This window comes from Miscanthus floridulus, chromosome 14, assembly GCF_019320115.1.
Source record: "Miscanthus floridulus cultivar M001 chromosome 14, ASM1932011v1, whole genome shotgun sequence".
NCBI classification, from domain to species: Eukaryota; Viridiplantae; Streptophyta; class Magnoliopsida; order Poales; family Poaceae; genus Miscanthus; species Miscanthus floridulus.
The window spans coordinates 47,061,737-47,083,299 of NC_089593.1; the positions used below are offsets into that span (position 1 = coordinate 47,061,737).

Sequence of the window (21,563 nt, forward strand, 5' to 3'; positions counted from 1 at the left end):
CGAGGTAGAGACAGCCCCCAGACATCGGGCGAGGCGGAGCCAGCCCTCAGACATTGGGCGAGACAGAGCCAGCCTCTAGACGTCGGACGAGGCGGAGCCAGCCCTTAGGGTAGGGCGAGATAGAGTCTGCTCTAAGACGTCGGGCGAGGCGGAGTCAGCCCTTGGGAATCAGCTTGAGGCGGGACCTATGGTCTCGGTGGACGGACGAAGAGTGACCCGGCAAGCGGTGTAGTCGTGCTCTTGATCACGCGGATGAATCAATGTTGACGGTCATTAGCTCCTCCTCTTTGAGTACCCTAATATTGGTCCCTAACACCATGGTTCAATTTTTAAAAATATATAAATTAGGCGTCAATCGTAGATCGACGGTTAATATTGAAATTTTCTCAAAGAAGATAGGGTGAAAAGGTGATGGAGATTTTTTTTAGCGATAGGAAAAGACAAGGGAGATTTTTTTTAGCGATCGGATGGTGGTTTAGAGGGCTGCAGGTTAAGACAGTCTCCAACGAATGATCCATATGGGAACCCAAAGTCAAAGTGGGTCTCGGATGTTATCAGTCTCTAATAGAACACATGTACGTGAGATCTATTTTAGGTTATAGCAAAGATATAACCTAAATATTTCGGAAAATTTATTCTTTTGAGTTTGGTGGTCGGATTGCTAATAAGAATAAGTTTGTACTTGATGTTCTCGGAGATAGTCTAACGACTTGCGAAATAACGTTACCGAGAGAGTCTTGTCAGTTCCGCTTCCCCCTTCTCCCTGCCGGCTACCGCACCAAACATTGTCCTCCGCCGCTCCGTCGTACGGACGCTCGCGGCACCGCGCGAAGGACAGCCCGCGAAGATGGCCGACTCGCCAACGGTCGATGCCGTCCTTCACAACGCGGTCATCGTCACCATGGATGGCGCGCTCCGCGTCCTCCGGGAGGGCGCTCTCGCCGTCTCCGGCGACTGCATCGCCGCTGTGGGCCCCTCCGCCGACGTCCTCGCCGCCTTCCCCTGCGCCGTGCAGACCGTCGACCTTGGTGGCCGCATCGTCCTTCCAGGTCGGTGCCTGGCTGCCTGCAGCTCCGCTTAAGTAGCCCCTTATATCCTTACCCCCCTCGAAATTTTAGTCTTTTTTTGTGTGTGGTGATTTTCGTTTTTCTTGCTTGGGTTGGTTGTGGCTGTGTAGGGCTTGTAAACACGCACGTGCACACATCGCAGCAGCTGGCGCGAGGGATCGCCGACGACGTTGACCTGATGACGTGGCTGCACGGGAGGATCTGGCCCTATGAGTCACACATGACGGAGGAAGACTCCTATGCCTCCACCCTCCTCTGCGGCATTGAGCTCATCCGGTCTGGGGTGAGCAGCAGCTTCTCACTTGACCAATAGGGCGTTTGATTTGCTGTGTTGTGTTGTGATGTTCCTTAATGGTGGTCGATCACTGCCCTTTCTGAATTCATGGTTCCACTGTTTGAATGCAAATGTATTGCTGATTCTAGTGCCCGAGGTTGGATAGTTGAGGAATTGATACAACATAGTTCAATTGCATTGGCTGCATCTTACATGTGTGATGCATGTGGCTTGAATCAGTTAATAATAGTAAGTGCAGCATTGTCGCATGAATGCCGGTCAGAAGTTCCTTCATTATAGTTCTAGGCTCAAGTATGATGTGATTCCTTTCATGGGTGGTGGCCTTGTGAGAATTTGAAATACAGAACCATGTTCGGTGAATTTATGATGGAGAGCTGGGTTCATGGGAGTAGATATCGCAATATCGGTTATTAAACTAGACATGATAATTTGTTTAGCTTATATTGCTTTGTGGAACAAGGGGAATCCCTGAGGTACTTGGATCATCTTGAGGATTCTAAACCCCTAGAGAAGCCTTTGCATGCCGTGGGTTGATCTGAGTCATAGATCACTTATGATCATACAGATCTTTAGGCCTTCCAACATTTGCTTCGGATAGGATGCCCTGGGTGTCTCATGCATTACTTTACCGACACTCAGAGATCCTATTTGAGTTGTTTCCTGCATCATGTCACGATCAACAGGGTTGTGGGATGTCGTAACTTTGTTCCTTTAATGCACACATTATTTAAGTTTTCCCTTCATTCTGACCAGCCATTAGGGCTTTGATTGCTCTATGAAAATTCCTATACCAGATGAATTTTCTTACTTGGATCTACATCAGATGTGGAACTTTGCAGCTATTGTGTGAGGCACTGACGGATCCATCGCCTGGTGACCCCGGGTGGCTGCCCAGGCTTGCTGGCGAAGTGCAAAATAGATGTTTCTTTGTTGCAAAGGATAAACACGACATTTTTTTTTGGTAAATACTTTTGTGTAATGAGGATTGTCGAGGCTTCAAAAATTTCTGGAGCTGCCACTGTGTGAGGCATGTCAATATGTCATGTATGCCATTTGCTAACTCTTATGGTGTTCGTTAGGCGAAAGATAACTTGGTGCAGTTGGCAGTTTGCAGATAAGATCAAGAATCGTTAGTTCTACAAAACAATCAAATTGAGAATGATTCATGAAAAGAATTAATTTTAAGCTTGGTTCACGTGTATGATGTTGATAACATCTAGTTCAGTAGCTCTTTGAATGTGCTAAGGTAAAAGGTTTTTTTTTCAAAAAAGATCACAAAAAAGGATAAATGCTTTATGAAAAGGAGGTTCTTAGCTCCCTAGTACTGGAACTATAAAATGGTGATCCACTCATGCAATAAATGAAATGCATAGCGTGTTTTCTGCTTTTTTTTTCTTGTTTTAGATTGCTAAAGAGATCTCTAAAAGTAAATGAAAATGTTCCATTATTTTGTGAAATACTTTAATAAAAAAACATTGAGGTATGTGCTGCTACATAAAATCCTGATGGAATTGGAACCCTCTAGTGCCACCCAGCAGTTTCTTGCTCTATAATTTGTAGGCTAATCTATTGATTTCTATAGGGATGCTCTTGTCAGCAACGTATTTGGCCTAGTATTGTGATTGCTTGTTAACTGGTATAATGTGCATGTACTTTTGTTATCATCAAATATAAAAAGCTTCATTTTGATTTTACTGCTCCAATCACGGGAAAAACATACTAAAAAAACTAAATTTCCTTTGTGCTACTAATTATATTTATTATGGTGTAAGGTTTCATGTTCTTTTTTTATCTGGTAGTATTTTCTGTTGTGCAAGCGGTAGAGTCTTACCGCCTGTGACCGGAAGGTCCTAGGTTCGAGTCGCGGTCTCCTTGCATTGCACAGGCGAGGGTAAGGCTTGCCACTGACACCCTTCCTCAGACCCCGCACAGAGCGGGAGCTCTCTGCACTGGGTACGCCCCTTTTTTATTTTCTGTTGTGATCTTCATAGTGGTTTTCATCTGATGTAGAGCTTGGTAGTGGTTCTGTGTGCTGCAAAGGTTCCTTTTTGTCCGTCTTTTGGAGAACTATCAACTATTCTGCACTTGTAAGTTTCATATATTAGAAATCCTGGGGAGTGCAGACTTGAGGATATTCTAAAAAGGGGTATGGATGAATACAATGCTAAGCTAACAATCATGAATTTGACTTATCGAGCAAGCAATTGTTCATTTTGCATTTTGTTTAATCTGTCTTGTTTATCCTGTTCTTGTTTATCTCTGCTTATCTATACACGCAACTACAACATTGTGTCATTGACTCATTATAGGTTCATGAATGATTGGTATGCTCAAACTATCAATAACCATAAGATTTTTCACTGTGCATGACCTTTCCCTCTTTGGTCATTGAATGACAGGTGACATGCTTTGCAGAAGCAGGTGGGCAGTTTGTTTCAGAAATGGCACGTGCTGTGGAGTTGTTAGGCTTGAGAGCGTGTTTGACAAAGTCAACAATGGATTGTGGTGATGGTTTGCCTCCAAATTGGAGTTGTTGCTCCACTGATGATTGCATTCAGGTGTTTGTCTGCTATAGAGTTCACCATTCTTTCTGTCACAGTATCTTCTTATATCTCATGACTATTTATATTTTTCAGTATAATCACTTTCCTGAACACAGTCACCTGCTGTTTGCTCCTATCTTTTCCTTCACTCTAATTCATAGCCTTAACTTGTGCGTCCACTGATCATGAGCATCTTAGGTTGTATTTCCCATAATTTGAATGCCTAACAAAAGTGGCTTTCAAGATAGAAATACCTTTTGAAACAGTATTTACCTGAGGGCTCAGGATACTGGAACCGTGTTCTGGGCTGCTTTTCTTTATATATTTAAGTTTGCATGTACTGCAATTATATGCTTTTGGGTCGGTAATTTAGATTTAGGAGAGGAGCCCAAGGTTGTGAACTTGCTGCACTTAAACCAGGAGAATGAAATTAGGCACAGATATTTGACTTCTGTTTTGGTGGCGAAACAGGCAGTTTTACCTGTGGAACCCTGGATTGATCCATTGAAGATGATATGCAAAATTCTGAATAGCATAGGCATATGGAGCAGATCCAAATGTGGCGTTGTCTATTTACTGTGGTGCCATGTTCTTGATTTATTATCAAGTGAAAAATTCGAACTAGCTTAATGTTAAAATTAGGAAAGGGCTGGTATTTGGTGGAAACATCTATTTGTCTTTATAATCTATTATTCCAGAGCAAGTTTGGGTGGCTAGAGATGAAACACAATAGGGTAAAAAAAATACAAAGAGGTATTACTAATAGTTGTTGAAGTGTGTATAAGTGCATTGCCCACCTCTTCCTGATAGCTTAGGCTTTTCGGTTGAACTGGTCGTTGTGTGCAACTTAACATGGTATCAGAGCCAGAGGTCTCGAGTTCGAATCCTAGTCAAGGCAACTTAAGTCCTCTGCCCCTTTATTTCCACGTTTGCGCATCTCAAGCTGCTGTGCCTCTCTCTGGCTACGCGCCTCTCTCTGGCTGCACGTGAGTGGGGGTGTGGAAGTGTGTATAAGTGCATTGCCCGCCTCTTCCTGATAGCTTAAGCTTTTGGGTTGAATTGGTTGGTGTGTGCAACTTAACAATAGTAACAGTAGTAGTAATAGGAAAAGGGGAATGATAGCCTAATGTTAGTGCACGTTGGTTGCTGATCTTCACACACTCTTGCCAGAGCTAGTTCTTTCTCTGTTTATATCAAATTTCAAATAAAAAAGACGACCTGTGAAGTGCAGGCTACATCTTTTGGTGAAAGATGAAGTTATGCCACTTGTTTGGGACTTAAAGGCTTTGTTGTTGTTGTTGTTGTATGAAGTTATGCCACTAATGCGAAAAGTAAGAGAGTGCAATCAGAAAGATTTACCTATATCTTACTGTTCCTTTGGCCAAGTTTGTCTTATATCAAATTGTATTCTGTATTCATTGGGAATTTTCTAGCATTGTCTGTTTGCTCAGGTTAAAGTCCATCTTGAAGAGATATAGTACCTGTGTTTGCTCTTTCCATTTTTGTCTGTTATGTGATGTGGGGAACTATATCATATGGTACATTTTTTTCCTACAGTCACAGAAGGAACTATATGAAAAGCATCATAATACAGCTGATGGGCGTATCAGGATATGGTTTGGGTTGAGACAGATAATGAATGCAACAGATCATTTACTGCTTGAAACAAGAGATGTTGCCCAGAAGCTAAATACTGGAATCCATATGGTACTTACACAAAGTTTATTGGTGTATTCAAGTTTATATAATTTAATATAATGTGCTACTTCATTGGTTCATGCTTACATGATAATCTGTTTCACACATTCATGCAAAATCATAGTAATGGCTTGCACTGTTTTCTAATAGGGAATGTTGATGATTTACTTTTGAACTTCCTGAAGTGCTTGTGCTAGATGCCTATATTTGGTCAAGGGAAACACCAGCCAGGGTTCAAATCCTGGTGGCAACAAAAAAAATCCCCTCACTGGCAACCCTAAAAATAGTGGCACGGTGCTGACATGTGGCGCTTGTGGTTGGTTTGGGCCCTACTACCATGGGATAGATGCAGTGGTTGCCAACCCAGAAGATTGTGGTCACCCCCTATTTTTTGGGTTCACCCAGGAAGGTCATGGTTGGCTTCCCCTTGTTAAGGGTATTAGTGTAATCTCCCTAGTCTAGGGTTTCTCCTGTGTCCCCATGTATTCTATGTATAGTCCCCCTATTAGGCGTCAATATGACAATACATTCAGTCTCCTTTTATTCGTAACATATGACAATCCATTCAGTCTCCCTTTATTCGTAACATATGACAATCCATTCAGTCTCCCTTTATTCATAACCCCCCCTACCGGCTTATGTTCCAAAATATAGACTGGAGAGCCTAATTGACTTACACTGTTTAACCAAATAATTATCTCATGTCCACTTACCTTCCGGCTTGAACTGTTTTTTTTTTGGTTTGGGCCCTCCTACCATGGGGTAGCTGCAGTGGTCGCCAACCCAGAAGATCGTGCTCGGCCCAGGTTATGGTGTGGCCCTGTAGGGTGAAGCCAGGGTTGGTCTGCATTGTTGAGGCTTCTTAATCATAATAGTGCCTTGGGGAGGCTATTCCCGAGGGTCAAGTTTTTTTTCTCTCCAAATAGAATTGCTGAACCAAGCCTACCTTAACATACTTACTTGGGACTTAAAGGCTTTGTTGTTGATTGAATTGCTAAGCCTGGTAACCTGCTGATTTTCTTACAACATTGTCTTGCACTTCATTCAGCATATTGCAGAAATACCATATGAAAATCAACTTATAGTTCGGACCAAAGGAATTGATCATGGCACAGTGACATATTTAGAGAAAATTGATTTCCTGAGGAGTAATTTACTGGCTGCCCATTCTGTTTGGTTGAATGAACCTGAGGTGAGTAAACTTTTTCACAATCAATTGTTGCCTTATACATTGTCTACTCTGTTTGTATTCTGAGAACATATAGTAGTTATCAAATATACAAAATAGGCTAGAAAATGTTCTGGTTGTAAGAATGTCATGGTTTTAGTTTTTATGTGTTCCGTGATTCCGTCCCAAAATGTAGGTGGGGTGTGTGTGTGTTGGGGGGGAGGTGTTAGGTTCTATGGATTGTTTACTGGAGGACGAGCACAATGGCATCCTGTTGGTGCCATGATTGCAGGAGAAAGATAGTGGGCTGGGTGGATTTCGGCAGGAGATAGAAGAAGCGAGGGTCTTGCCAGCCTTGGCAGAGAGGAACAAAAATGGTACATGCAAGAAATATATACATAGATTATGTCCTTGTTCCTGAAAACAGAGCTCCTTATAAAGGTACTCTGGGTTAGTAGTACATGGGCCGAATCTCCTAGTCTGTGCATGTTACAAATTAAATACTTATTCATGCATTACTTTCAAACTCTGGGTTACTAGTACATGGGCCGAATCTCATAGTCTGTGCATGTTACAAATTAAATACTTGTTCATGCATTACTTTCAAGGACTAGTAGTACATGGGCCCAATCTCTTAGGTAGTGTTTGGTTTCAAGGGGATGGGACATGGGCCCAATCTCATAGTGTTTGGTTCCAAGGAGACGGGGAGGGGCGAAGTCATCCCACTATGGAATATTCCCCATATATGCGGGGCAACCCTGTCACTGGAAACAAGGCGGGCGAGCTTGTCCTCACTCATCCGACGGCTCGCGGGGTCAGGTGGGCGGCGTGGCCGAGCAGGGGCTCGACGAGGCACGGTTGGCTGGCGCCGTGACCAAACAGGGGCTGGACAGGGTGCTGACAGCCATGACGTGGATGGGTGAGAGCCGGCAGGAGCGGCACGGCCGAGGACCCTAACAAGGTGTTGGCGGCCATGGTGCGGACTGTTAGTCGCTGAATTCTCACTCTTGGAAGTAGCAGAATTCTTACTCTCATCGAGAGAGAATGACACTAGGAGTTGGGACAATTTTCTGGTTTACTTCTTAATGCTATGCCAACTCAAAGGGTTGGGGATACATATTTATAGGCTGCTAGCCAGCCAAGCATATGCCAAGATGTTAGTCTAAGATGCTGTCCTAGATGCTAAGATGCTGTCCTCTAGATGCTAGTCTAAGATGTTGTCCTAGATGCTGTCCTCTAGTCTAAGATGCTGTCCTATGCTTTAAAAACACAAAGACCACAACAGCCCCACAAAGACCACAACAGCCCCACAAAGACCATAGCAGCCAGACTTATCCATCATTCTCTCCCTAAGTCTTGTGCGTCGTCTTGTGGGAAAGTTGAACCATCCCGGTCCTGGAGCAGAGCTCAAGGAACTTGATCCTCCCAAGGGGCTTGGTGAGCAGGTCCGCAAGCTGGTCCTTGGTGTTGATATAGCTCGCCTTGATGCTCCCTTCCTTAAGACAGCCTCGGATGAAGTGATACCTCACCCGAATGTGCTTGCTGCGTTCATGGAAGACGGGGTTCTTTGCAAGGGCCAGAGCGGACTTGCTGTCCACCCTGAGCTCCACCGCTCTAGTGTCTCTGCCGAGGAGATCACCAAGCAGTCGAGCGAGCCAGAGCGCCTGAGTCGAAGCGGTGGAGGCCGCTATGTACTCGGCCTCGTAGCTGGACAGGGCCACCACCTGCTGCTTGATTGACTGCCAGCTAACGAGGCACTTGCCGAGGAAGAAGAGGATCCCGCTCGTGCTCTTGCTGGTGTCGATGTCGCCGGCGTGGTCGCTGTCGCTGTACCCGACGAAGTGTCGCCCCAGGGCACCTAGGGTAGTAGAGGCCGTGGTCGAGAGTCTCCGCAACGTAGCGGATGATCCTCTTCATAGCCTGCTAGTGCTCCGTTGTCGGTCGCTACATGAACCGACTAACGTAGCCGACGGAGAATGCCAGGTCCGGCCGTGTGTGGGCAAGGTAGCGAAGGCTCCCCACAAGACGCTGGTACTGCGTAGCGTCCACCTCCTCCGTCGTGCTGTCGCGGCTCAGGTTCAGCCTCTCCTCCATTGGAGTGAGAGCTGGGTTGCAGTCGGTGAGCCCAGCTAGCTCAACGACGCGCTTGGCGTAGGCGGTCTGTCGAAGCGTGATCCTGGAGTCATCCTGGTGCACCTCGATTCCCAGGTAGAAGGAGAGAGGTCCCAGGTCACTCATCTGGAAGGTGGCCTTCATCTCTTCCTTGAATGCCGCCACCTCCGCATCCTTGGTGCCGGTGATCACCAAGTCGTCGACGTAGACACCCACCAACAGAGCATTACCTCCACTGCCCCGTCGGTAGATGGCCACCTCGTGCGGGCTTTGCTCGAAGCCCATCCCCTTTAGCGTGGAATCCAGCTTGGCATTCCACACCCTCGGTGCCTGCTGCAAGCCATAGAGGGCCTTGCGCAGGCGGAGCACCTTGCCCTCCTTGCCGGGGATCACAAATCCCGGCGGCTGGTGCACGTAGACCTCCTCCTTCAAGTCGCCGTTAAGGAACGCCGACTTGACGTCCATGTGATGAACGCGCCAGCCCTCCTGGGCAGCTAGCGCAAGGAGGAGTCGCACGGACTCCATCCGTGCCACGGGAGCAAAGTCGTCGTCGAAGTCGACCCCCTCCTGCTGCACGAAACCTCGTGCCACCAAGCGAGCCTTGTGCTTGACGATGGCACCGGCTTCATCCCTCTTCAGCTTGTACACCCACTTAAGGGTGATCGCGCGATGACCACGAGGAAGGTCAGCAAGCTTCCAGGTGCGGTTCTTCTCAACCGCATCCATCTCCAACTGCATCATGGCGCGCCATGCCGCGTGTCTCTCGGCCTCTGCAAACGACCGAGGCTCGCCGTCGTCACACGCAAGGTGCAACTGCGCCTCCAGGTCGTGAGGCACCGGTCCCGGCACCGGCTGGTCGCCGAGAAGGTTCTCCATCGTACGGTACCGCAACGGCTCGCCGTCGTGGTATGCGTCGACGCGCTCCTCGTCGTGAGAGAGCGGAGTAGCGAGCTCAACTGGGCCATGCTCGACACAAGCTGGTGGTGGAGTAGACGTGCCCGGAGTGGTGCCTGTCGGTGCTGGAGTGCGTGGCGTTGCCGGCTGTGGTGGAGCCGGCGAAGAACTCATCGCAGCCGAGGTCCTGGCTGGAGAGCGTGGTGCTGTCGGAGTAGCAGGCGCCGGGGTCGGTGGAGGCTCGGGGACTGGGGTAGATGCGCTCGCCGAAGAAGAGCCGCCTACTCCCCCAGCTCCCTCGAAGTGGACGTACTCGACAGAGAAGTCGTCGTACGTCGGAGCCGAGCCGTTGTCCACCGCCTTGCCTCACGCCCATCCTCGCCCTTCGTCGAACACAACGTCGCGCGCCGTGCGCACACGCTGTGTCTTCGGGTCGAGGATGCGGTAGGCCTTCGAGCCTTCCGCGTAGCCGATGAACACTCCCGGAGTGCTCCTGTCGTCGAGCTTGTTGATGTAGCCAAGCTCCTTGGCGAACGCGAGGCAGCCGAAGACCCGCAAGTGGGAGACCGCCGGCTTGCGCCTATGCCAAGCCTCGTACGGCGTCCTGCCGTCGAGCGCCTTGGTAGGCGAGCGGTTGAGGATGTAGATGGTTGTCACCACCGCCTCTCCCCAGAGGACAGCCGGCATCCCCCTCTGCTTGAGGAGGGCCCGAGCCATCCCCACAACCGTCTGGTTGCGTCGCTCGACGACGCCGTTCTGCTGCGGGCTATACGGCGCGGAGTAGTGGCGCTGAATGCCCTCGTCAGCGCAGTACGACACGAATTCAGCCGCCGTGAATTCACCGCCGTTGTCGGTGCATAGCACGCGCAGCTTGCGGCCGCACTCCGCCTCCGCAGCAGCCTGCGCGCGCCTGATGGCGTCCGCAGCCTCTCCCTTGCTGCCGAGGACCATCACCCACATGTAGCGGGAGAGGTCGTCGACAAGCAGCAGGAAGTAGCGTCGTCCTCCCGGTGTGGCCGGTGTCATCGGGCCACACAAGTCCCCGTGCACAAGCTCGAGCCTCTCCTTGGCTCGAAAGCTAGCCCGCTGTGGAAAGGGGAGTCGCCTCTGCTTCGTCAACACGCAGACGTCACAGAGCTGCTCCACATGGTCGAGGCACGGCAGGCCTCGCACCATCTCCATGGCACTGAGCCGCTTAAGGGCCTCAAAGTGAAGGTGCCTGAAACGCTCGTGCCACTGCCACGCCTCGTCGTCCCGACGAGCAGCGAGACAGAGGGGTTGTGCCACCTGCACGTTAAGGACGTAGAGTCGATTTGCGCTTCTGGATACCTTGGCAAGAAGGCGACGACGACGATCCCAAATCCTCATGACTCCGTCCTCAACCACCACGCGCGAACCGTTCTCATCCAGCTGTCCCAAGCTGATGATGGAGTTTCTCAACGCGGGGATGTAGTAGACTCCGGTGAGCAGCCTGTGCTCACCGGACACGGTGGTGAAGATGACGGAGCCAACGCCCTTGATCACGCCGGAGGCATCCCCAAACTTGACGGAGCCTCGGATGCTAGAGTCAAGCTCGGTGAAGAACTCCCGTCGACCGGTCATGTGATGGGTGACGCCGGTGTCGAGGCACCACCCGTCAGTCTTGTCGTTGCCGGAGCTGTCGCCGAGGAGGGCGTGTGCTTTTGGCTCGTCGAGGTGGAGGAGAGCCGCTGCGGCCGGTGCCGCTGGAGGTAGCTCAATGCTTGCATGTGCCATGAATAGAGCCAGCTCCTCCTCCGCCTGTGCGACGTGGGCCTGGCCGCGTCGTGGCTGGCGGCAGTCCTTGGCCCAATGGCCGAGCTGGCCGCAGTTGCGGCATGCGTCGTCTCGTGCCGGCTTGTGCTTGCCAGCGGCGCCGCCCTGGGCGCCTCCGCGGGCATCACCCTCGGCACGTCCTCGCGCCCCGGCCTGGGCGTCTCTACGCACCTTGTGTGGCTTGCCACGGTTGCGGCCACCTGTCGCGGAAGAAGGCTCCCCCTTACTCCGATCACCTTGGCTGGCAAGCCACTGCTCCCGAGTGAGAAGGAGCTTCCCGCCAGTGGTGATGGGCCCCGAGAGAGACTGTGGCTCATCGCTGTCGACGACCTTGAGGCGACCTATCGCCTCCTCGATCGACATCGTGGAGAGATCCAGTAGGGACTCGATCGAGCGAGCCATCTGCTTGTACTTCTCGGGGACGCAACGAAAGAGCTTTTCGACAACTCTCCTCGCCGTAGGTGTCATCGCCGAACTGCATCATCTTCTGCAACAGAGTGTTGAGACTTGAGACGGAGAGCAAAGTCATCAACGTCCTCACCTGGTTTGAAGGCCAGGTTCTCCCACTCCTTGCGAAGTGCCTGCAGTGTAGACTTGCGGGCGCGGTCGCTGCCGATGCGTGCCGCAGCGATGGCGTCCCAAGCCTCCTTGGCAGTCCGCTTGTTGGTAAGCGAGAACTGCATCTCGGGCGGGACTGCAGCGATGAGGGCATCCAGCGCCCGTCGATCTAGGTCCTAGTCGACGTCGCCGTATCGGACTGCCTCCCACATGTGCCGCACCTGGAGCTTTACCCTCATCACCGCAGCCCACTCGACGTAGTTGGTCTTGGTGAGGGTAGGCCACCCATCGCCGGGACCGACGTCCCTGACAACAGCCTGGAGCCCGTGGTAACCATGGTACCGATCCGGGGAGAGAGAGCCACGCTGCCTGTGAAGGCCGCGCTCTCTATCGACCCGTCGGTACCGATCCGAGGAGAGAGAGCCACGCTGCCTGTGAAGGCTGCGCTCTCCATCGACCCGTCCGCCACCGTTGCCGTGCGCGCCTCCTCCAGGAACGCCGCCGCCATGCGCGCCTGTCTGGGCTGCCGCCGCGCTCGTGGGCGTGCGCGGCTGCCCCAGGAGTGCCACCGCCGTGTGCGCCTCCTCCAGGAGCGCCGCCAGCGCGTCCGCGCCTGTCTGGGCTGCCGCCACGCTCGTGGACGTGCGCGGCTGCCCACTGCGCTGCCCGCGCTCGCGTTGCCTCCCTCTCTAGCAGCTCGAGGTCCGCGTCAGCAGTGTCGTCAGCGGAAATGGAGCTGCCGATGCTGCCGCGCAGAGCCTCGACCTCCGCTGCCGCCGCACGCGCTGCATTCGCCGCCGCTGCTGCTTCCGCCTCCGCTCTGGCTACTGCCAGCTCTGCTGCTGCCAGCCTCGACGCCCTTGCCGCCGCTGCAGTGGTCTCTTCCGCGGCAAGTTCGGCCTCCTGCCGACGCTACGTGCTCGAGGCGACCGAGCGCTAAGACTGCCCTGCGGACATGACGCGCTACCGGGGGGCTGCTACGTGGGGAGAGGGCTGCTTCAGACGAGCTGCTGCGCGGGGGAGGAGTGAGCAGGAGCGGACGGAGCTACTGCTCGCAGCTGGGGCTGTTGTGTGGCTGGGAGAGGAGATGAGGAGGAGATGCTCAGGCTACAGGATAATACGGCTCTGATACCACTTGTTAGTCGCTGAATTCTTACTCTTGGAAGTAGCAGAATTCTTACTCTCATCGAGAGAGGATGACACTAGGAGTTGGGACAATTTTCTGGTTTACTTCTCTCAATGCCATGCCAACCCAAGGGGTTGGGGATACATATTTATAAGCTGCTAGCCAGCCAAGCATATGCCAAGATACTAGTCTAAGATGCTGTCCTAGATGCTAAGATGCTGTCCTCTAGATGCTAGTCTAAGATGCTGTCCTAGATGATGTCCTCTAGTCTAAGATGTTGTCCTATGCTGTCTTAAAAACACAAAGACCACAACAGCCCCACAAAGACCATAGCAGCCAGACTTATCCATCACGGACAGCGCGGGAGCCGGATTCGGACGATCAAGGCTTGGGTTTGCGAGGGATGGCTTGGAGGCGTGGCCGCAATGCACCGGCTGAGCAGCGTGCCCTGGCTAAAGTGACGACAGGGGCAGGGGCGAGGGAGCTGGGTGGCCACGCCCGAGTTCTACTCGTGGGAAAACAATAATAATGTAGAAGGTGGAAAAGAAAATGACATTTGCCCGCTCCCCCACCCCCCACACACAATATGTGCCCCGGCCGGTGAGCAGCCACCACTGCACGGCCCCACTCCGCGATCGTAGGCTGGGCGGGAAGCCACTGCCGTGCCTTGCCCTAGCTGGCAAGCAGCCACCGACTCTGCTCGCAGGCTGGTTGGGCAACCGCCGCCGCGCCGCACCCAACCAGCGAGCAGCCACTGCGCTTCGTGCCATGCACCACGCACTGGAGGCCAGGCTGTGCTCGCAGGCCGGTCGGGCAGCTGCCACCGCGCCGCGCCCGACCAGCGAGCAGCCACTGTGCCTCGCGCCATGCACCACACACTGGGGGCCAGGTGAGCAGCCACCACCAAGGCCCTTTTTTTCTTTTTTTTTTTCTCGTACACGTTGGAGAGGTGCGGATCATTATATTAAGAAGAGAACAAAACCCGGGGAAAGGTCCCTTACAAAAGAACCACACAAACCCACACCAAAACCTAGATATCAAAAACAACAAACGCGTCCTTTACAACAATAGACTGACCACGACCACAAAATATACACAGGCTGGTCAACCTTCCTCCGCCATAAAGGCCGAGAGAAAGTTAACACCTCGTGCTCCGGCCAAACCTCAAAGATGTAAATCCTCCATAGCAAGCAACACAGCCCAGGCCACACTAGGGGAAACCCCATAAAAAACACACCTATTGTGATGCTTCCAGAGATTCGAAACACCTAGCATAACATGGAAATTAAGGCCCTTTTGAATAAGATCAACTGCCCCATTGGAAATTTTATCCCACCTGTCATCAAAACAAACATCTTCAATTTGCCACCAAGGCTTCAATTTGCCACCAAGGCCCTTTCTGTTGGCATCAGAGAGGAGACAGGAGGGACTGAGGGAGAGAAGATAGGAAGAGAACGAGAGATTTTTTTCACCGACGGTCACCGGCCTAAATATGGGCCATCAAGTTGGGCCGAAGGGGCCCCAGGCCGGCCGCGCCCTGGTCATCTGCGCCGCCAGGGGGGCACGCGACCAGGGCGGGGTGGCTCCCTGCCGCGTCTCTGACCCCCACCCCCCAGGGAAGCCTGAAATAGGAGACCAGGAGGAGATCTGATAAAATTAGGAAAAAAAAAGTAGGGAAAATAGAAATAGAATTTGTTTAGGGAATAAGAGGATTTGTTTAGGAAATAAGATAAGATTAAAAAGGAGAGTCCAAATCTATAAGAACTCCCCCTCTAGTTTGCTCAGGGGCCAAGTCCGCTAGGGACTATAAATCTAGGGGCAATGTAACCGTTTCAATCTAAGCAGAGTGTCAGCTCTTCCCCTCTCTCCCCTCTGTGCACCTGCCTCTCCCTCTCTTGCTGCTGCTGCCCTAGCACGCCGTAGGTCTCACATATAAAGGGGATGTGGCTTTCTCAATCTGCTGGAGCAGCTATCTCCTATTATTCTCTACAATCCAGTTTTCTCAGTCCCTTATACTAGATTTTAAGGGAAAGGGGAAAGAGGATCTAACGGAGATGCTCTAAGTCCTAACAAAACCAAACTGCTCAGTTCAGCAAAACAAAAACTAACTTGAATGCTGCTGCACTCACAAACTGATGTGGGTTTCTTCATGTGGAAGGTTATCTCCATGTACATCCATTGATCTACATCATGCTGAAGTCCTCATGACAGTGCTAAAACATCTATATTAGAAGTTTTTTTTTTTTTTGCCACATTTGGATATGTATCTCTAAAATTCTAAATGTCTTTTGTTATATGATATTTTTTTCAATAATAGATCGCAAAATACAGAAATTTCTCCAAGTACAGCTTATAGGTATGCCCTTCCATGAAGATTTCACTATGTGGTTCTCAAACTGCAGATAGACCATTTTTCAAAGGCTGGTGTTAAGGTTTCTCACTGTCCTGCATCTGCCATGCGGATGTTGGGATTTGCTCCTATTAGAGAAATGCTGGATTCTGGTGTTTGTGTCTCCCTTGGTACAGATGGAGCACCAAGCAATAATAGAATGAGCATTGGTATGCTTCAGAACCCTCACAAACATTTTTACGAGCATGTCTGAGTTTGGATCATAAAGGTTTCACTATGGAGCCTAATTGACTATTCTTACTCTGTTTTGACCAAATAATTATCTCATGTCCACTTTATAGAATGATTATATTCTTGTGAAGATATTCAATATTTTTCATTAAAATGTCATCGCTAGAATTTTCACAACCACAACAACAACAACAACAACAACAAAGCCTTTAAGTCCCAAACAAGTTGGGGTAGGCTAGAGTTGAAACCCAACAGAAGCAATTAAGGTTCAGGCACGTGAATAGCTGTCTTCCAAGCACTCCTATCTAAGGCTAAGTCTTTGGGTATATTCCATCCTTTTAAGTCTCCTTTTATTGCCTCTACCCAAGTCAACTTCGGTCTTCCTCTGTCTCTCTTCACGTTACTATCCTGACTTAGGATTCCACTACGCACCGGTGCATCTAGAGGTCTCCGTTGCACATGTCCAAACCATCTCAACCGGTGTTGGACAAGCTTTTCTTCAATTGGCGCTACCCCTAATCTCTCACGTATATCATCGTTCCGAACTCGATCTCTTCTTGTATGACCGCAAATCCAACGCAACATACGCATTTCCGCGACACTTAGCTGTTGAATATGTCGTCTTTTCGTAGGCCAACATTCTGCACCATACAACATAGCAGGTCTAATCGCCATCCTATAAAACTTGCCTTTTAGCTTCTGTGGTACCCTTTTGTCACATAGGACACCAGACGCTTGCCGTCACTTCATCCACCCGGCTTTGATTCTATGGCTAACATCTTCATCAATATCCCCGTCCCTCTGTAGCATTGATCCTAAATATCGAAAGGTATCCTTCCTAGGCACTATTTGACCTTCCAAACTAACATTTTCCTCCTCCCGAGTAGTAGTGCCGAAGTCACATCTCATATACTCAGTTTTAGTTCTACTAAGTCTAAAACCTTTGGACTCCAAAGTCTCCCGCCATAACTCCAGTTTCTGATTCACTCTTGTCCGGCTTTCATCGACTAGCACTACATCGTCCGCGAAAAGCATACACCAAGGGATGTCCCCTTGTATGTCCCTTGTGACCTCATCCATCACTAAAGCAAACAAATAAGGGCTCAAAGCTGACCCTTGATGTTGTCCTATCCTAATCGGGAAGTCATCCGTATCTCCATCACTTGTTCGAACTCTAGTCACAACATTGCTGTACATGTCCTTAATGAGCCCAATGTACTTCGTTGGGACTTTATGTTTGTCCAAAGCCCACCACATAACATTCCTTAGTATTTTGTCATAAGCCTTCTCCAAGTCAATAAAAACCATGTGTAGGTTCTTCTTCTTCTCCCTATACCGCTCCATAACTTGTCTTATTAAGAAAATGGCTTCCATGGTTGACCTTCCGGGCATGAAACCAAATTGGTTCATAGAGACCCGCGTTATTGCTCTCAAGCGATGCTCGATAACTCTCTCCCATAGCTTCATAGTATGGCTCATCAATTTAATTCCCTGGTAATTTGTACAACTTTGAATATCCCCTTTATTCTTGTAGATCGGTACCAATATACTTCTCCTCCACTCATCAGGCATCTTATTCGATCGAAAAATATAGTTGAACAGCTTGGTTAACCATACTACAGCTATGTCCCCGAGGCATCTCCACACCTCGATTGGGATACCATCCGGTCCCATCGTCTTACCTCCTTTCATCCTTTTCAACGCCTCTCTAATATCAGATTCTTGGATTCTCCGCACAAAGCGCCTATTGGTGTCATCAAAAGAGTCATCTAACTGAAAGGTTGTGTCCATATTCTCACCATTGAACAATTTGTCAAAATACTCTTGCCATCGATGTCGGATCTCATCCTCCTTTACCAAGAGATGCTCCCTTTCATCCTTAATGCACTTAACTTGGTTGAAGTCCCGTGTCTTTCTCTCACGAACCCTAGCCATCCTATAAATATCTTTCTCTCCTTCCTTCGTACTCAAATGTTGGTAAAGATCCTCGTACGCTCTACCCTTTGCCACACTTACAGCTCGCTTTGCAGTCTTCTTTGCCACCTTATACTTCTCTATGTTGTCCACACTCCTGTCATGGTACAAGCGTTTATAGCATTCTTTCTTCTCCTTAATAGCCCTTTGGACTTCCTCGTTCTACCACCAAGTATCTTTAGCCTCGCGTCCCCTTCCTTTGGTTACTCCACACACCTCTGAGGCTACCTTCCGAATGTTGGTTGCCATCTTGTCCCACATATTGTTTATGTCGTCTTCTTCCTTCCAAGAGCCCTCTTTGATAACCCTTTCCCTAAATACCTCTGACGTCTCCCCTTTCAGTTTCCACCACTTTGTTCTTTCAATCTTAGCTTGTTTATCCCTACGGGCACGCACCTGAAAACGAAAATCTGCCACCAAAAGCTTATGTTGAGAAACAACACACTCCCCTGGTATCACCTTGCAATCCAAGCATGCTCGTTTGTCCTTTCTTCTTGCGAGGACAAAGTCAATCTGGCTACAGTGTTGTCCGCTACTGAAGGTCACTAGATGAGATTCTCTCTTTCTAAAGAAAGTGTTGGTTATCATCAGGTCAAAAGCTACCGCGAAGTCCAGAACTTCCTCCCCCTCCTGATTCCTACTACCATACCCAAAACCTCCATGAACTGCCTCGAAACCTGCGCTTGTAGTACCTACATGCCCATTAAGATCTCCTCCTATAAAAAGCTTCTCACTACTAGGTATAGTTCTAACCAGGCCATCTAAATTTTCACAACCACATTTAACTGTTTTTTTAAAGAAAATGGATTATCAGGTTGTTATCGTGTTATGTAGTTCAGCTGTGCTGTTATGTAAAGAAACACTGAACCAAACGAAAAAATTAAGAAATGGGAAAAGCATATTTTACTGATTAACCACCAAAATGAATAAAAATATACTGTTTTGGGCATCCATTTGATTAGGTGTGCTTTTTTAACCAAATAAACCAATTCTTCTCCTTTTATTTTAAAGAAGGTGTCAAACAGTTACTGTTGGATCACGCAATTTGCATATGCAATTGTACTTTGTACTTCATCCTAGGCCATACCCACCTTATATCTTTGAAATTTTGATATCCTGTGGTTAATTTTACATTGACTACCTTGGTCTGTACAGTGGATGAGATGTACTTAGCATCCCTAATTAACAAAGGTCGTGAGGCATACATCAGTGGAACAACAAACCCAACTGCTCTTCCTGCTGAGACTGTGCTGAAGATGGCTACTATTAATGGTGCAAAAGCAGTTCTGTGGGACAATGAAATAGGTTCGCTAGAGGTTGGGAAAAAGGTGATGCTCCCAATTGCTATTTTGTTCATGTATGGCTCTAAATAACTTTGGTCCATATATTTCAGAGGTTGATAAATCTTATTTTCTTCATCCTAAAGCCATGCGGTTCTTGTTGTACATTTTTTTTTTGAAGCCAATAGTGGGCTGATCAGCTTACTTTTCCTAGCAAGCTCAGATTCATTTTGACTCCTAAATTATCTGGTTTAGTTGGCCCATGCAAGTATCTTGTTTGTGTAGGCGGACTTGGTTGTGGTGAATCCATTTACGTGGTCCATGGTCCCCTTACATGACAGGTGTGCACTACTATGTTTTATTTATTTCTTAAATGTTTGAATAACTACTATTTTTATGATTGGTTTAGCGTTGGGTCTTATGTGTCAATGTTTTCACTCTGGTACTGTAGAGGTATATCTATAAAGATCTTTGTTTCTGTCTCTACTCCATTTCACAATATTTCTGTACTGTAGCCTGTTATGACCATAATTAGCAAATCTTCTTGTTACCTGATATATGTATAGTTAGGTATCTAGCCGTGCTGCTGGGCTTTTGTATCATTGGCTGTTTGGCATAACACTTACCTCTCCAGCTCTGCCTAATGCACAGCATTGCCAACATTGTCTATTGCATGCGGACAGAGAATATTGAGTCTGTTATGTGCAATGGTCGGTGGATCATGAAGGACCATAAAATCATGAATCTTAATGAGGTAATTCACTGCTTCTTTAAGTGTACTTCAATATTGAAATGAACTAAAATGTACACAGAATACTATTTTCCTATTGTCACTCTAAAAATGATGGACACCATAAACTGTTTCATTTCTGTTCCTACTAGTTTTCAACTTCTGATGATAGCTGAAAAGTCAAATGAATACTTGGGCACTAAGCACCAAGTATACTGGTTTGCATGGGGTGTAGCACTGCACAAAGTTCCTTAGCCCTATTTGGTTGGAACCAGTGGCGGAGGCAGGAATATTTTCAAGGTGTGGCGGGTTTATAAAGGTCAAACATGTATAATGTAACTATCAACTATATAAGGACGCACTAAAATATTATTTAAATATGTATATTACTTTGTGATCAACAAATATAACAGAAATCCAAAAGTATTGGCTCTTCTTTGGTTGTGCCATTTTTGATGTCGTATACTCGTATCATACGCCCGGGACCGGCTACCGTGCCGGCGCCGACTACCGAGTCGCCGCCTCCTGCCTCTGCACTTGACACAACACCGTTTCTGAGCCTGGCTAGCGCACCGGCATCCGCCTCGCTGATCGCCGCCTGCCTGCCTCTGCACTTGACACACCACCGTTTCTGATTTGCGATAGGTGTCTTTAGGAAATACATACCGTCGGGCGATTGAAACCTGGAGCTAGCATCTGATCGATCAACCAGGAAGACCAACGAGACTTCTAGCTTCCTTCCGTGGACCGTGGGCTCTTGAGATTGGCCCATGAGATACCAGGCCAGCCACAAAATACATCTGTACATCAGCCATGTATACTATTTCACGTATATACACATGATATACTAGTATTTTGTATAAACTTTAGGTATGGTGGCCGCCATACAGCTGCCTCCGCCCATGGTTGGAAACCTGCTAAGCATCTCCTAGGCTCCCAGCCCAGGCAACAATCTTAGGACCTGTTTGGTTCCCACCCTAGGAAACGTGCCTCAGCCAGGCATCAACACCAGGCGAACGGGTCAGATGCAGGCATGCAGCTGCCTGGTGTCCCTCGCCAGGCGAGGGTGGCAACCAAACAGCCCCTGAATTCCAGCCCAAGCAATGCTGGATAAGTTCCTAAGATCTCTGAAGATCAAAAACTTCAAATCTCAGCCATTTTTGTCGACTAAAAATTTATGTATTGTTTTTCATGACCGCAGACTATGCCTGTACCTTTTTTTTTCTTTTTCCTTTTTTGTGAGACACCCGTAGACGCCCCTGTAGATATACCACTGATGCTATCACACGTCTGTTTCTTTGTGGTCCAGGAGGAGGTAATTTCTTCAGCTGTGAAAAGAGCGAACGACCTCCTTGTGCGAGCTGGCATCAATCTCCCCAGACGGATGAACTACGTATAGTTATTCTCTTGCCATTTCGTCATGTATGGCCAGTTGCCACCATGCCGCTAATTGTAGTGCAACCTTGCATGCTGGCCCGGACGCTGGCCCGGCAGGATTGGTACTTTGTACTACGACTAGTCTTCCACTTCTTTGGAGTAGCTTGCAGGATCGTAGCCATGACTTCATTTTCTACGAGTGTTGAATCGAAAATAATGTGCAGTAGTACGTGTGACTTCTGTAATAAAAGCATCATGGAAGTCTCGAACTGTATCAACAGTAAAGCATGTTTTTCAATGTGATGCTGAAAGTTTACCATTTGGTGCCTCTGCCTCCTTAACATGTCTATGCTGTGTCTATGAGTA

At 48.7% G+C, this 21,563-nt stretch overlaps 1 protein-coding gene across 1 annotated transcript; it reads left to right on the forward strand.

The window, feature by feature from the left end:
• Positions 1–699: 699 nt before the first annotated feature.
• LOC136504606 (uncharacterized) lies at positions 700–21,508 on the forward strand. Its single transcript, XM_066499562.1, has 10 exons — positions 700–1,049; positions 1,178–1,350; positions 3,762–3,920; positions 5,463–5,612; positions 6,652–6,795; positions 15,658–15,814; positions 18,966–19,138; positions 19,376–19,431; positions 19,742–19,844; positions 21,130–21,508. Exons 1-10 carry the CDS (start codon positions 848–850, stop codon positions 21,217–21,219), a joined length of 1,407 nt encoding a protein of 468 aa, XP_066355659.1. The 5' UTR covers positions 700–847; the 3' UTR covers positions 21,220–21,508.
• Positions 21,509–21,563: the final 55 nt, after the last annotated feature.

Bases quoted from the DNA above. Each gene is read 5' to 3' on its own strand.
- LOC136504606 (XM_066499562.1), top strand. From the start codon at position 848: ATGGCCGACTCGCCAACGGTCGATGCCGTCCTTCACAACGCGGTCATC. The intron at 3,921-5,462 runs GTGTTTGTCTGC...TTTTTCCTACAG, and splicing joins CCACTGATGATTGCATTCAG to TCACAGAAGGAACTATATGA. The intron at 15,815-18,965 runs GTATGCTTCAGA...TGGTCTGTACAG, and splicing joins CAATAATAGAATGAGCATTG to TGGATGAGATGTACTTAGCA.